The 17,199-nt window shown below is 43.4% G+C and overlaps 1 protein-coding gene across 8 annotated transcripts in view; it reads right to left on the bottom strand.

Annotated features, from left to right (window-relative positions):
* PARD3B (par-3 family cell polarity regulator beta) overlaps positions 1-17,199 on the bottom strand; it is a 908,373-nt gene that overhangs the window by 264,010 nt on the left and 627,164 nt on the right. For all 8 annotated transcript variants that reach the window (XM_014836393.3, XM_070508440.1, XM_014836394.3 and 5 more), the window contains 2 exons: positions 4,701-4,907; positions 3,764-4,001 (listed from right to left, as the gene is read on the bottom strand). In XM_014836393.3, coding sequence (XP_014691879.3) covers positions 3,764-4,001; positions 4,701-4,907 — 445 coding nt within the window. The remainder of the gene's footprint in view (positions 1-3,763; positions 4,002-4,700; positions 4,908-17,199) is intronic.

The following is a 17,199-nucleotide window of genomic DNA, read 5'->3' as shown; positions in this document are numbered from 1 at the left end:
TCAGATTAATTTTGCTAAAAGAGTAGAAGGAAACAAAACGTGAGCTGCTAGATGTCTAAAGGGTCTAGGACCCGTGATCTGAACCAGAGGAAAATACAGTGGATACTGGGCAACAAGGAAGAGCTGGCTCTGTACTAGGAGCAACAGAGCATGAACCCGCCAGACCAAATCACCTGAAATAAAATACAAAGGTAATGCTCAATTTAGTAATATTCTAGAAAATGGGACATATGAAGCTCTAACAGTTTTTATATTTATAGACTACTCTAGTTAAATCTCTATAGTTTTTTTCTTTAACACCTTAAAGAGGAACTTTTTCCTTATAAATTACTATGATGTTGTAAAAGTAGTAATAATAATAATGATAATAACTATATTAGTTTGCTATTATGCTATAAAAAATTACCACAAACTTCGGGGATGAACCAACAGAATGGGCTGAAATGATGGGGCTGGTAGGCTGCATTCCTCTCTGGAGACCCCAGAGAGAATCCATTTCTGTGACCTTTCCGCCTTCTAGAGGCTGCCCACATTCCTTGGCTCATGGCTGCCTCCTTCTATCTCAAAGCCAGCAACTCACAATAGTCCCCCTTTATCTGCAGGGAATGCATTCCAAAACCCCCAGGGGATGCCTGAAACCATGGATAGTACTGACCTCCGGATGTGCTATGTTCTTTTCACTTAAAGGAAGCACTTGATGGCTTTTCTTTGGAGTATCTGGATTGCCAGCCTCACTGCTCTCACACTTTTGGGCTGTTATTAAGTAAAATAAGAGTTACTTGAACACAAGGACTGCGATACCTAGGTGGCCACTAAGAGACTAACAGGCAGTGGCACACACAGCGTGGACCTGCGGAGAGGGAGATGAGTCACGTCCTGTAAGGGATGGAGCAGGACGGCCCGAGATTTCATCAGGCTACTCAGAATGACACGCAATATAAAACTTATGAATTGTTTATTTCTGGAATGTTCCATTTAATAATTTCAAACTGTGGTTCGAGGTGAACTGAAACCATGGAGACCAAACCGCAGATAAGGGGGACCTACTGAATTGCATCTCTCTGTACATTTCTTCCACAGTCACATTGTCCTCTTCCACTGTTAAGGCCCTTTGTCATTACACTGGGCCCACTGGGGAAAATCCAGGATAGGTACCTTATCTTAAGGTCAGCTGATGAGCAACCTTAGGTCTTCTTTGCCGTGCAACACAACACTCGCAGGTACCAGGGGTTGGGACATGGACATCTTTAGGGGGCCATTACTCTGCTTACCACAATAAGTAACATTTATCGAATGTTTACTACTTGCCAGGCACTGTTCTAAGCATATTACGTGTAATAAACAAAAATAATTCTCATAATAATGGTAGATTCTATTATTATTCCCATTTTTCAGATGAGGAAACCGAGGCACAAAGATGTGCCCTTGCCCACTATCACCTAGATAGAAAGTGGAGGAGCCAGGATTGAACTCAGAAGTCCACATGCTCTTTTAACTTCTTAACTCTGTAACTTCAAGGTGAGTCCCCCTAAATATACTGCAGGTGTCACTATTATCAGGATGCTTACCTCGTGGCCCTGGCAATCATAATAATCACCTGGAAAAAGGGCAAGTTGAACATTCAAAATGCCAAATGGAAAGACAGAGTCCAGAGAAACCACCAAGAAAAACAAACCAACATCCATCGAGAGATTTGTCTACTGGTGTCAGCATTATTTATGTCCCCTAAGTGTCACTGTGCAGTTTCAAGGTCCTTTTATATTATTACAAATATATATATATTTATTTATATTATATATGATATATAAACACATTATATATTATATATAAATATTTATATATTATATATAAATATATAAATACACTAAATATTATATATAGAAAAATACATATATTACATATAGGAATATGAATATATATATGAATAACAGATATGGAATAGAACTTTCCATTTCTGTCTGAAATTTCAGTTGAAGATCCAAAACTGATGACAACCACCACCCAGCATTCTTAAGAGAGCTATCTCCTTAGGGTCTGATAAGAGGTGGCCAAACTGGCCCATCAACTGTCACCTCCCACCCCTCACCTTCAGCCCATGGAAGAGAAGAGTAGAGATTGAGAGATTTTCTGTGATGGGAAATTATAGGAGTAAAGAAAGTACTGGAAAAGGGTGCTTCCCCCTCCCGCCGCCAACCAAGTAAGTGAGAAGGCCACAAGAAAACCCCTCAGAGAATCTGAAGGCGCTTGTATGAAACGAGACTGTCACTCACTTCCCACCCGTCTGCTTGGCGACTTGCAGACATTTACTGACCCTCTCCCTTCCCCTTGCACATGAGTGTTCTTGGGAGACTTTGGCATATCGCCCTAGAGCTGGGGAGGTGCGAAGCTGGTGGTTGACCACCCTGGAGAACCCTGGATATGCCGGGCCAGTTAGGGCATCGCCACGGCAGGCTGAGGAGGAAAGGGAACAGTGTCATTTGGAGGGACGAGGGATCAGTCATTCTAGTGAGCCACGTAGATGCTGTTGAGGACATTAGGCTAAGGCCATCTCAAACAGACACGTCCAAGAAGCCTACCAGCTGGAGCACGGAGACTCCAGCGCTGTGCTTTCTGAGGTCAGAGGCTAAGGTCAGAGGTCTCCGGAAGTCAGTGGGAGGATGACTCTCCCGCATCAGTGATTGGTGCAGTAAGGAGTCCCTTGAAACCCCACGAAAGTGGTTCACAAAGGGCCCCTGACGGCCAGGTCATGCCGGATACAGCCAGTGACTTAAAACTCCATCCTGTGTAATAACACCCCTCCTTCCCCCCGGTTCCAGAGCCTGAGAAGCAGAAGGTGGATTCCTGCCAGCACACCCAGGGCTCTCCTGGGAGTTGAGGTCTGAGGGGTGGGGAGGAGGAAAGTGTTGATTAACATTTGAGGGGACGTTTTAGACCCTGACAAAGTGACCAGAAAGCCATCTGCTGGAGGACTGAGATCATCAAATTGTGGACACCTTGACAGCATCAACAGAGCACATTTGAAGGCAGCTGTAGGAGAAGAAATAAAGTTGTTTCCGGATTGTGCCGAGGAGCCACGCCCAGTCAATGGATGGAGTGGGTGTGAAACCCGTCCCCCTGTCTGGTGATGAGGGAGCAGGAAGGCTGGCCTCATCTGGAAACTGAGGAAAGTCAGGCTCAGGGAAGTGAAGCCCCATAAGAGAAGGCCAGGAGCTGGTGTGCGGAGGGCCATGGATTCAGACTGGGGCCTCTGACTCCAGCAGCAGTGACATCTCCACTGCACCACAGAGCCTGTCGGTGACGGCTCCTGCACCCACAGGCCTGGCCACACACATGCCTAGAATCACGGGCTGGGGGTGGTCCGCCTCCACCGTCTTCTCTAACTCAGAGGGGGTGTTTTAGAGGTACCACTTAGGACTCTCTCGCCTCTTGTGGCCCCTGTGCTGATGGAGGAGCATTTCCTGTACCCACACAACGCTCTGGTACCCAGGGCTGCGGGCACTGCCCACGCCTCCACCAAGCGTTCGCCTTTCTTTGACAACAGATTTGCGACAGCTCCCTGTCACCACCACGAGCTTCAGGAGCCACCCAAGACGGCTCCTTCTGCCTCTGCGGAAAAGGAAAATCACACTCACAGCTTAGACGTGCACGCACGTAGCTGAAGGCGAGCGAAAGCTTGCATTGTTTTCTGAGTGCACACAAACGGGGGATTTCACCAGGAGAAACAACAAAACAAACCAGAAGGTCCTTCGCAGAAGGTCCCTACCTCAGCATGGCGCCCAGTCCCTTCCTCTTCATCTTCCTGTCTGGATCTTCACTGTCCTCTTTCTGCTTTTTCTCCTTGACTTTCAGTTTGCCCTTTTCTTTCTTCTTCTCCTTCTCTTTGGGCTTCTTGACCTTCCTGGCTTTATTTTCCACGTCCTCTATCTCAGAGTGGCCCTGAGGAGCAGAGTCACAATTCACAGCTCCTTGGCCGGAGTGAGAGCTCTTATCAGACAGACCATCTGCACAGAGAGAAAATTGATGCACATGGTCAGAGGCACCGAGTGCTGGTATCTAGAGAAGAGTTAAGATGTAAAATGCAGAGGGATGGAGAGAAGCACTCTGGCGTCCTATCCTGCCATGTGGCTACTGGTACCCTTTGAAGAGACAACAACCTAAATCTGGTGACTTCAAGCAAGGTGTGACGTTGGGAGTGGGGACGATGGTTGTGCAGCTGAAAGTATGAAAGGTCTGATACGTGGGAAGGCACTCGCTGCTGTGAACACCCATGTGTGGGAAGACTAACTGGGGAGCTGATTTCGAGGCAAGGTCTTTGAGTACAAATATAACCCAGTGCTCTTGCCCAACAAAGGCCATCAGTCCTCAGCTCTACGCTGCTTCCAACGAGTCCAACAAGAATGTAAGGAGTGCAAACTAAGTGCGCCTCCCCAGGGGTGAATGACAGTGGGTCCTCGTAGGAAAGTGATGGAGAACACTTCTTTAGCATTTGCACTGTAAAATAAATTACGTATTGCATTATCCAATTCTGTGTTCATTAAGCCAAAGGGCAAAACATATCAGGAAAATGAATTACTTTTAATATCAAAAATATAATTGTGACCCTCAAATCATTTTTCTCTGTGGTTAAGCACACATTCTTGCCTATGATTCGCAGACAACAATGAGATGAAGGGACCGTTTAAGGAAGCACACTGCCCTACCAGCTTCCGACTCCTCGGGCCCGTCGTAGGATTTGTCAATGGCCGCTCGGAAGCTCTCGTTGCAGCCGCGGCCACGAACCATGTGCGGCCGGGGCCTGTGGAACGGCAGCTCGTTCTTCCTGACCTCAGCCACCGCCGTCTGCAGGCTCTCCAAGGAACTGGACTTCTTCAAACCCAGAGTCGGACCGAAATCTTTGCTCGGAGATTCTGGAAAAGAAAGGGCAAAGGTGACCTTCCTCTAACGAGGCAAAGTGGTATAGCGGAAAGCTCTGTTGTTCCAAAATATTTCTGCTTGTGCACCTTCAAAAAGGGGGCATTAGGAGGGTTGGACTTGGCATTAAACCCCAACTTTGCCACTTTTTGTGATTTTGAGCAAGTGGGTTGATTTCTTTGAGCCTTAGTTTCCTTTTCCATAAAGTTGTGGTAATATTTAAAATGATAATATACATCATATGTAGAAATGAATATGCATGTGTGTAGACATGCACACGCACACACACACAGAGCACCTGACTAACCGTGTGCTTCTCCCACAGTTCCCACCCCAAGCAATACTGTACATTGTAGCTTTTATTGTTTCCACCACTGTTCTTATGGATATTAAGTAACATACTATACATGGAAACCAAAGAACACCGAAATGATTGTAATTTTTGTGATTAAACACTCTCCCTTACTCTAGTGGTTATTAACGTATGGTTAATGCAATTTATTTAGTCAATAGATAAAGAAAGAAAGGCAAGAAAGAAAACTACTTTTCTGTGTCGATGCTTATCATTCCAAATGTATTTCCATTTGAGTATCTAGAAAAGGGGCAACATTCCATATGACATAAAAGTCCAAAAAGAAAAAAAGTGACACCTAAGTGAATTTTAACAACTTGTGTTCTGACATATAATATTTTTCACTTGCACTGTTTGTCTCGCCCTGTACCTGCCTCCTGTCACCTCTGCCCTGACCTCCGTTCCCACCCACGGCCAGGCTCCCGGTTGTCTGTAACAGGATTAGGCTATATAAATAGCAGCAGCATGAGGGGCATTTTAAAGACAGAAGGAATTCTGTCAGGGCTCTTTTCCACCAGGGCCAAAGTTCAGGATCCTCTCCAGTTACGAAGGAGATTATTGCCATGAAAAGGCTATACTTGTTTTTCTGGAAATAAACTACTTCGAAGCTTTTCAATACACAAGGATTGAGCACATGTTGAGGCTTATGCAGGTAAAGTGCCCACTTCAGTGGCCAGCACACAGTAAGGCTGAATGCACAGCGCTCTTTCTTACTGCCCTCGCTATTTTCGCTCCTACTAACTGCCACTGCCACGGACACTCCCAGTAGCTGCCAACACAGTATTAGGTAATGCAAGGAACACAGAAGAAGTACATAGAGGGTGTAATGCACGTATGCACGCAAACTGAAATAACAATACACACCAGTCCATATGTTCAGAATATGTGAAAAATAGAATAATGACAAAAATGCTAATAGCTAACAATGCCTGGCACACTTTGTCCTGTTGTAAGTGCCTCAGCTATATTAACTCACTATAATCTTACAGTTGTGCCTCTGCCACTATTGACAGCCCCATTTCACAAATGAGGAACCTGAGGCACAGAGTGGTCTAAAGTTACACACTTAATACGCGTCAGAACTGGGAACTGTCCTCAGGCAGCCTACCTCCGGCTTTTCTGTGCTGTACTGGTTGAAGGTGTACTTGGCCTCTGCCCTCCACTTGAATGTGGGCAAGCTACTCAAAGTGGCTACAGATTCCTCATCTCCAAAATAAGAGCACTTGTCTAGATTAGTCTCGAGCCTCGTCAAGCAGGCAAACTACAAAAATTGGGTGTTGTTTTATAGTTTCATCATTAACTTACAGGAGGCAATTTTGTACTTTGAACAATATGCATGATGACAATAGACATTGCATTTTATAGGTGACAGTGTATCTCCAGTAAACGCAACGGAGATGCGACAAAGTAAAAAAAAAATATTGCAAGAAATTTCAGGGACAAATTTCAGGTGCTACCTGCAAGTCATAGACAATGAGAATATGTTAATACTAAAGCCAGAAAGAGGCATATTGCTTCTATTCTCAGGAAAGAAGGTAAGCTGAAGAAACAGAAATTGAATAAGATCATTTCTGACAAGGAAACAACAGGCAACGGAGAGGTTTGGGGTACTGAAGCAACAGTAACAGCTTTGGAGTTTACAGAAAATATCTTACACCATCAATGCCTGCTGATGTCTGTCATGAAGTTTGGTGAAAACATGAAGATGAAAACTATCTGAGAAAGCTTAGTTTCCACGTCAACAATAGTAACCATCTTTTATTTATTAATTGCCATCCAGGAGATTATATTGGAGCCCAGACTATAAGTGTTCATGTCAACTTTTAGCAATAAATTCCAGGGAACATGAAAGTGAGTGAATCATCCCAGACATGAAGCATGTTATCTGAAGGAGCTCATCTAGGGCTCAGCAAGAAGCCATATATGAGAAGGAATAAATACATTTTTACTCATTCTAAGCAAACTGAACATTTAGGATTCATGCATTTTGCAGGATTAATAGTGCCAGCAATTAGTTCACTTTATATCAATAGAAGCTACAAACCAGAAGCACCAAATGATGTTGGCCAAAATCACAACTCAGCTCTACCAGACGTAGTATGTGGTAAAAACAAAGGCAAAAAGAGCGCTTGAGTCTTAGGCTGTGAATGTGGACGCAGGGGTTTTCAGACTTGGGGAAAAATGTTCTATTTATTCCTGGGGAGTAAAGGGATGTAGCAGCGGAAGAGAGACTCATCTTAGAGAGGAAAATACAAACTCAGGGAAGTCCTTACAAGGACTTACAGAGCATTGAATTTCCAAGTGAGAGAGGACTCTGACACGGACCTTGACAACAATTCCCATTTTGTGTGTCTGAGGGCTTCTGACAGAAGGTCAAGGTTACTGGTTGTAGGACAAATTATTATGCCAATTGATAGGTATCAGCACTAAATTCCAACAAAATACTTAGAATAAAGTACCCTACCACGTAAAGACTGTAAGGAGTACAACACATTGTCTCATTCCACCCCTCTCCCCTACTCCTACCCTTGCCAGTTGCAGCCTAGGTTGACATTGCACGGGAAATCCTGCAATTCTCACAATAGGAAGACTCACTGTCTACTTTTAGCCCGTTTACACAAATCATATTTTTTTTAGCCTCCCACTAAAAGTAGAGTTCTCTTTGAAGGGATAAAGTAATTAATCAAAACTAAAACCTCAGTCTATCCCATTGCAGTCATCCCAAAGGATGATGACTCTTCCCATTTTCATCTGTAGCTGATGTGATACTGGCCATGGCTGATTGTAAGCAATTGTCTGAGAGAGTGATCTATGAATGCCACATGCTATCAGTCATGGGGGGCGGGGCAGGGACTTCGTCCACATTTGAGCATTTGCTTGTCTCATTTTGAGCATCTATAGAACTAATGAGTTCAAAGATTTCCAGGCCAGCTTACCTTAGTTGCAAATGCCAAGGGACAAATCTGAACTTGAGTAGCCAGGTTTCACTTTTTAACCTTCACTTCTGTGTCCAGTGACCATATTCTCTAAGATCCAGACAAACTTATCTTTCCATCAGAAACATGAACTTGACATACACAAACTTCTTGAAACAAATGATACAACTGTTATCCAGGGTGCTTAAAGAAGGATCTTACATAATAAAAATTACTTTCACGGTGGTATAATAAGTTCCATGTATCACATTTTCCCTTAAAATAAAGACCTCATAAAGAAACATCACTGAAATAATTTATTTCAAGATGTGATAGCACTTTTGAAGATTCATCTGTTCCCAAAGGAAGGCTTGGCTCCCCTTGGTCCCGGAGGCCTTCCCCACACAGAGCAGAGGGAAATTTCAGGGTCATGCCTTCCGATCCCACCAATCCTCAGACACGTCCACTTCTCCCCACCGCCCGAAAACACAGCGTCATGAAGGGAATGGACACACACGCCAAGACTCAAGATTTAAAGGAGTTATGCCACCATCGCTCCCGTGGGCATGAAACTGGCGTGAAGGGAGTAGAGAGCCGCCGGCTGGGGGGAGACGTCTGGGAGACCACTAAACAGCTTCTTAAAACCCTGAGAAACCACTGCCCCCAACTTCTAGGTAGAAAGTCCCATTTTAATACACTGTGAAACAGAAAGTCCTTCCTGGAGGATGAGGACCTTAATATCACTGCTCCGTCTTCGATTTTTGCCCCTGCCCTACGGCTGAGAACTACTGTTAGCTCCTTACAGGCAGGTGATGAGGATGATGGAGAATAAAGAAGTCCAGAGAATGGTGGTTAATGGTGAGTGATTAAGAGGAGAGGCTGTGGAACGTCCCACACCCCTCACTCTGCCACTCATTGCTTGAGCTATTAACCTCTCTGTGCCTCCGTTTCCTCATGTGTCATATGAGAATAAGACAAGCCTGGAAGAATGTCTGGCATATGGTACATGCTCGTAAAGCGCTGGTGATGATAGCTGGCACTGGCTTTTTTGCTACCTCTAAATAATTGAATAAGGGAATGCTTAGCACACTTCACATGGTTCAATCCATCATGTAGTCTTAAATAAGTCCTTCTTTTGCAAAAAGCTGAGAAGGGCTTCATAAAGAGATACTAATCTTCCTTTTTTATGCAAAAGTTGAACTGATTTTTTTCCAAACACCTCCTCACAGTTTTTCTTTTGAACTAAGGTGCATATCTCCGTCTGTTCATCACACACAGAGGCCACTCTCAGGAAGACTAGCAGTGGTCTTGCCTGCCCCTCCCCTTAGGCTACAGCCATTTCATTAGTCTGAGATTTCAGTGGCAATGTTCAAACTTCCCGTTCTAGCACTAAAATCTCCCAATAAAAGAATAATGCCTTAATCTAGACGACCAGTAATTGGATCTTACATTATTGATGAAATTGCTTCTAATGCAGTCTTATTAAAACATAAGGAATTATTTTGGGGAGGGTATTCACCTTCAGATACATGGCAAGTTCTTTTCCCAGCTAGAGCTTCATAATTACCAAATACTTATGATAAATTAACAATAAATAATGTATTAATTTGCACATTTCAATAACATTAATGGCCCTCAAGGCGCTTAGTGAAAATTAATTAAGTTAGGGCCCCTCCATCGTAACTAAAGGACTTGTGCCCAGTAGTAAATTGGGGGTCCAAATGGTTGCAGTGCTATCCAGGGCTCACAGCTGGAAAGTTGAGAGGGCCGGGAACTTGTCAAGATAGCTTGCTTTCATTGTCAGTGTGACCCCCCCCTGTGCCATGAGCAATGAACTTGGGCAACTGCAATAGAAATGCTTTACTTGCTTCCTGGGGAGTTGCGATGGAAAATTAATAGCCTTAAAACCCTTTGAATGAAAAATGATTATAAATTCCAAGTCACAACACCACTTTATTTTCCCACATATCCCACTTTGTCTTTTTATTTTAGATTACACTTACCGAAAATTTTGTCTATTTGATTTTTTCAGGAGTTTCCCTAGAGGCAAAACGCCTTAATGTGTTTAACAGATATCAATGCAAATCCATTAGCCTAGAAAAAAATTCCCCATAATATTCAAATGTATAATTTCCCAAATTATGTTATCTGTGCTGTGTCCACAGTGGGCCTAATTACCCTCTTGCCAACCTCAGCATTCCACATATCGATCGCATCCCAAGCCCCTCGCCGTGCCCGTGTCCTTTTCGTTACCAGAGGGCATAGCGCAATCTGGCTTCTCCATTACCTGCTGTCACTCGGCCTCAGTCCTCTCACTGGCAATTTCCAAGTTCTAGGACCAGAGCTCTTTAAGTCTCGTACGTCCCAGGGTCTTTCATCATTTCCTGAAATTCATGTCAAAATGTTCAATAATAAACTTCTCATTAAGATTCATACATTTGCACAATCTCTCCTACTCTGTCGCCAAACATTGTCTATTTTAAAGTGAAAATATCTACAGAAAACAATGGAAGATTAGGTGAATAAATACAACAAACGCTTTGATCACAGGGCTGGGCGTGGCCCTCCAGGGGTCCTCACGTCTTTGCGAAGGGTTGCTATATGCTTAATTTTCTTCACTAAAAATTCCTTCTTTTATAAGCTGAAAGTCAAACTCTTGTGCCATATTTTGTTTTATTTCCTGGACTCAAACTATGTCCAACAAATTTAACGAATTGTGAATTTATTACCCCGAAAATATTCTCGTGACACTTTTCTCTCTTTTACTTTTATTCTCTATTTTGTGGATAAGAAAATGGACTCTGTGGTTCAACTTAGTGGCTAAACTATTTTTTAAAAAATATATAACCATATCTCTGAGCAGATTCTGTTAAGGCCACTGAAGAACTCAGCCACATCCATTCCCAACAGACCGGTTTGGTCTAATCTTTTGTTTTCCCTCTCTCTGCTTTAAGAGGAAAGGTCTACCGGATTAAAAACAAACAAGCAAACAAAAATCCAAAACTGGCATTTAAGATAACAATGAATTAAAAATTAGATAAACAGCATCGGTCTCTGGAAGGGAAATGTGGCTACTTAAAGGAAAAAAATCACTACTTTTATTATTTAACAGGGAATAAAAGACTCATTTGAGAGTCAAAAAAACTGATTAAAGTGGCAAGCTTTTCTACCCGTGAAATAGGAGCAACAGGATCAATAAATGCCACCCGCCATCTTTGTCGTCCTGTTATCTCGGCATCCTCAGCCCGAGAAGCACTGAGGACATCTTTGCTGTAGGCACAGACGGCGGAGTCAGCACGGGTAGTCACGGCGCCCCTTTGGTCCAGAGCTGAGAGGTGAACAGGGGGGTCACACCCCTCAACTGCTTCGCCTCCTCAAAGTGCACGGCAGCTTCCTGTTCCTTGTTAACACAACCCTTAGGTTCTTTTGTGTCACTTTCAAGGATTTAATAATTTCTGCCCTCCCTATAATTATTCACTCCCCTCTGTTTTGTCTTTCTTTTTATACTAGTCATTCCTTTCGCTTAACTTCTCTCTTTGTAACCTCAGCCTTTCCTGGCATTTCCACCTCCCTGTGTGCACTTTCAATAGTCCTATTTTTACCCGCTGCCAAGAGCACCTGCCTCTGTCCGCCAGCTCCTCCTTGGACATCTGGGTAACACGCTCCTCACTCTGGACACCAACTGTTCAAGTGATTTCCCCCTTTCCTTTTCCCATTCGCTCTGTGTGTGGATTGCTTTCACAACACATCTTTTTTCTGCTTTTGAGTGTTGAATGGTTTACGTGTTATGTGGGTTGTATACCACAGTACTCTCAAAATAAAGTCTAATATAAAGAATTCTGGGGCCAGCCTGGTGGCGCAGCGGTTAAGTACGCATGTTCCATTTCTCGGCGGCCTGGGGTTCTCGGGTTCAGATCCCGGCTGCAGACATGGCACGACTTGGCAAAAGCCATGCTGTGGTAGGCGTCCCACGTATAAAGTAGAGGAAGATGGGCGTGGATGTTAGCTCAGGGCCAGTCTTCCTCAGCACAAAGAGGAGGGTTGGCAGTAGTTAGCTCAGGGCTAAACTTCCTCAAAAAAAAGAAAAGAATTCTGATAAGTTTCTTAAGAAGCCATTAGCATAACTAAAAGGCCAAACTCACCAGTTTCTTGGATGGTACCCATATGAAGATATCTTTACATAATGTTGTATAAACTGAGTACCTGTATTTCTTAGGGTCAAACATTATTACTACAATTTTTGCTTTACTATTTTCTCCCTTTTTATACCTGCCTGTATTAAAAAATACCCTTCAAATTCCCAATTACTGATTTATTTACAGAACTAATAGAAAGTGAGGTTTTTCAGTTTCATGTTAATGTGAACAACAATCTCTTTTAGAGACACTTTAAGTAAGGTTTCGATCTAATGTTAAATATCAAGCCAAAATCAAGTCAGCTAACATTGAGCTTTCACTGAGCGTTTTTTGTGGCTTAGACTGTGCTTGGTCCTAAGAAGAACAGAAGACAACTGTAACGTAACTAACATTTTCCTGTTGCTTTCTAATTTACAAAGATCTTTCCTGTACAAAATGAGGCCACATCATACACAACTGATCTTACCCAAATTCAAGGGTTTGTTCACGTCCAGAGAGAGGCACAGAGAAGGAGCGGGGAAGGGCGGGATACAGCAACTTAGGTAATGAGAGCAGTTTCACTCACCGTCCTTCTCAGTAAGACTGTCCTGAGTGAGTGTGTGTCTAGGAGAAAGCAGGAGTTTGGAGAAGTGAACTGTTCCCTGTGAGTCTCTGCGTCTTTCGTTTTTTTTTTTTTTTACCCTGGGTGAACATTTTATTATTTTTTTATTGAGGTATAATTGACATATAACATTGTGTTAGTGTAACGTGTGTGATGTGACGATTTGATACACATACAGTGAAACGATTACCACAATAAAGTTAGTTAACACCCCCGTCTCCCCCCATAAGTACCATTTTTTTGTGTGTGGTGAGAATATTTAAGACCTACTCTCTTAGCAGCTTTCATTAGACCCATGGAGCTTATTCATCTGACAACTGGGAGTTCGCACCCTTTGACCAACATCTCCCCATTTCCCCCACCTCCCAGGCCCTGGCAACCACCATTCTACTCTCTGTTTCTATGAGTTTGGCTTTTTCAGATTCCACATCTAAGAAAAATCATAGAGTATTTGTCTTTCTCTGTCTGACTTATTTCAACTTAGCATAATGCCCTCAATGACCATCTATGTTGTCACAAATGGCAGGATTTCTATCTTTTTTATGGCCAAATAATACTCCCTGGTGTATACAGAGCACATTTTTTTTTAATTTTTATTTTTTTCGGATGTACATCATATTTCAAATTCTGGATACATTACATCATGTTCCCCACTAATTATAGTGCATCCCCTCACATGTGACCCTAATCACCCCTTTTGCCCTCCCCCCTCCTCCCTTCCCCAATGGTAACCACCAGTCCAATCTCCAATGCATAGCACATTTTTTGAACCTAGTCATCCATTGATGGGCATTTGGACTGTTTCCATGTCTTGGCCATTGTGAATAATGCTGCAATGAACATGGAATGCAGATATCTCTTTGAAATAGTGATTTGCTTCAGATATACACCCATAAATGGGATTGCTAGATCATGTGGTATTCCATTTTTAATTTTTGAGGAACCTCCACACTGTTTTCCACAGCGGCTCCACCAGTTTACATTCCCCCCAACAGTGCACAAGGGTCCCCTCTTCTCCACATCCTCGCCAACACTTCTCTCCTGTCTTTTCGAGAACAGCCATTCTGACCGCAGTCCAAGCCAGGAGCATCTTATCATAGGGAGTGTGATTCTCAAGTTTCAAGATTTTTATCTTCCATGTGTCCCTATCCTTAAATACAAGCCGAACACTTCATCTGATGCTTGACTGAAGAAATGGCTATCTGTTGGAGACAATTTTGAGTTCTCTAAGGTGAATTCAGTGGATTTTCAGTGGTATTTTGTGGCTTTCCTTTCCTTGATGACTTGAGAACCAACCTTGAGAGGCAGTGCCTCAGAACTGTATCTCATGTATCTGCGAATCTCAGAACAACCACTGCACTTGACTCTCCTCCAACTCCTCTTTCAAATTCCCTGCGTTTGCAGACAAGGGGACGTTGGCCTATTGACTTGGCAAAGCTACTCAGATGCCATGTGAGGCTTTCCTTGTCTGGACAGCCTGGGACTTAAGTTCCTCCCACTTTCTTTGGTGCCTCAGAAATAAAAGATGATGCACCTACTACTTTCCTCCAAGATGTTATAATCCATATGTGGAGCAAAGATGGACACACAGTTGATAACACCAGAGAAGGAAGAGTAGTCCCTTAACATTTGTGAAGGATCCACCTGCAGGCAATACAGATCCCCAAATTTTAGAAAATAAAAATGTTTGACTCCTGGCTTTCTCTGGAGTGATGTTTCCAATGGGGATCATGTTATCTCTTCACTCCACTAATTAACTGCCTCTTCAGCATCCACTAAGACTTTAATCTTTAAAGCAATAGCGACTGCAAGCACAGGTTCTGGCATCAGACTGCTTGGATTCAAGTCCCAGCCCACCCCTGTACTAACTGTGTTAACATATGAGCCTCTTGCGTCTCTGTGCCTCAGTTTCCTCATCTGGAAAATAGAGAGAATGATAGCACCTTCCTCACAGGGTGTGTAGAGGATTATCTGATACAAAGCTCGAATGTGATGCCTGGCACACAGTAAATATTCAGTGAACATTCATTTGTGCCACATGTCTTCTTCCACGAAAAACGTTTGCATGCGTTAGGAGGATTCTCTACAACTAACAGAATGCCAAGGATTTGTTTCCACATCCATACACTCTGGGCCTGGGTCATCATAAGCTTTGAATTTTCACTCTTCCTTCAAAACTACTTTTTTTGTTTGCATTGTTTAAGACTTTTCATCACTTTTCAAATCATCTTCCATACCCTTCACTTCTTTCAATAGTCCAAAAAATCCTATTTCTTACAGAGGCATTTTCCATGAAGAAAATGAATGCTAAAATCTCTTGATGAGAGTAACCATGTCTGAGACAACAAGCAAAGAGCTGGTTAGTTTCTTTCACCAGCCAACTCCTTCAGACCAACCCATGCCACCATTAACAAAATGACAAGCCAGACAAGGTCACAGGCTTTTGGGGGTCATTGGCACAGTTCAGGGCTGGAGTCGTTTAGACTGTGGGAAGTCCAGAGAAAAGAAGGCATGTTGTGACCCTGAGTCACTGGATAAGGCTTCAAGAGTGATGTGGGACTTGTCCTTGAAGATGGATCGACCATAGGTAGAAAAAGCAGGAGGTGGACAGTCACTCCACAAAGGGGAAAAGCATGAGGAAAAGTCCTGACATGTCTACTAGGAGGCGGGAACATAGGATGGATGGAGTGACCAGTAAGGGAAATGATTGTGCTGGGGATTTGGGGGAATAAGCGTGCATATGGAGAATAAAGAGAGAGATGAAGGGCCTCAAAAGCTGCCAACAAGGTGAGACTCAAAGCAAGAAGCAATTGGAAATGTTTAAAAGTTTTTCACCAGAAGGATGGCTTGATAATATTGGTATTTTGAGAAAAGAGGATATGGAAGAAACACATAGGACAAATTAAGTGAAGAAGGACTGCTGTGTGATACAGCAATGGAGCTCACTGCTAACAAAATGCCTTGTTCTTACTCTCTTCCTTTTCACAATTTCAACTTCAGGCTTTTGCAAAGCAATTTCTTTTAAAAGACTTTTAGTTAGACGTCTTTCTACACAGCGAACAGAGCTACGTTCCCCTGATCTTTTCCTGACCAGAGGGAAAGGTTGAAGAAGAGAGTTCTAGTCCACTTGGGAGGCAAGAGGTGCTCACAGTTGTGCCTCCAAGAAGGGGTAGGACGGGGCACTGCCTGCCACCCCTAAGCTTCCTACTGGCCTGGCTAAGCTGTGACTGTCATGGCCAGACCCTCTGCCATCTCCTCTTAAGCACAGTTCACTATATTTTGTAATATATAATGATTAATGGGCAGTAAAACTAATAACATGGGGACACACAAAATAAATGAGGTGGCAAATATGAAAAGGAAGTCCCACTTAACGTTGTTGTGAAACCTGACAACACGCAGGGGTTTCCCTGTAACTCAGCCCGAGGAGCCCTCCAACGGGAAACAAGGTTACCAGACGGTGGTATTTCCATTAATAACTCCCCCTCGGGGAAGTCTATGATCAATCTTTCTTGTACTGAAATTCTTGCTGGATTGTAGTGAAATGGCAGAGTACATGAAACACTGCTTTACTCCATTTCAGGGGAGCTCATGGAGAGGCAGGAAGAGCATCACATCTCTCCAGTTATCCCGATACATCCCCGTAGCACTCCCTAGAATTGACGTCCCTTCTTTTTCTTCCTACCCATTAGCCACTATTCCATTTGGAATGAGCATCCTGATTTTCCATGGGTCACTATGCCTCCCCTACTCTCATCCAGAAGTGTTCCTATGACCCAGGCACGACTGGTCAATGTATTTCATCCCCCTGGTTGGCTCAAAGATAGGTTGTTGGCTCACACAGGGCTAAGTAGAATTAATCCTGGTAGAGAGACCAGGAAAAAGTCATCTTCTTTGGTACTGGGGTTACTGGGAGGATAAGGCTGGAGCTGCTGGGAGCCATCTTGCTTTTCCTTCAAAAGAGAGGAGCTAGAACTGTGAGAGAGAGTACTCTTGACACTGAGACCCTAGATCCCGCCATGTCTTTATGTAGATACTCCTCTGAACCTTTCAGTTGCATGAGTCAACAAATTATCTTCTTTGCAAAAGCCAGTTTGACATGAGTTTCTTTCAATTATAACCTAAAGAGTCTTGACTTCATACCCTATTCTCCAACCTCTCATCCACGTAACAACCCACAGGTTGTTTTTACTCAAGTCAGACAGACACTTGAGGAGCGGGGAAGGTGGTTCCTCGGCTATGATGTTGGTGAAGGGATCACAAGTACAGAGCTGATCACAGCAG

The sequence above is a fragment of the Equus asinus genome, chromosome 4, assembly GCF_041296235.1.
Source record: "Equus asinus isolate D_3611 breed Donkey chromosome 4, EquAss-T2T_v2, whole genome shotgun sequence".
In the NCBI taxonomy this organism is placed as follows: domain Eukaryota; kingdom Metazoa; phylum Chordata; class Mammalia; order Perissodactyla; family Equidae; genus Equus; species Equus asinus.
Note: the sequence above shows the minus strand (reverse complement) of the source record. Positions and strands in the feature narration are given on the sequence as shown.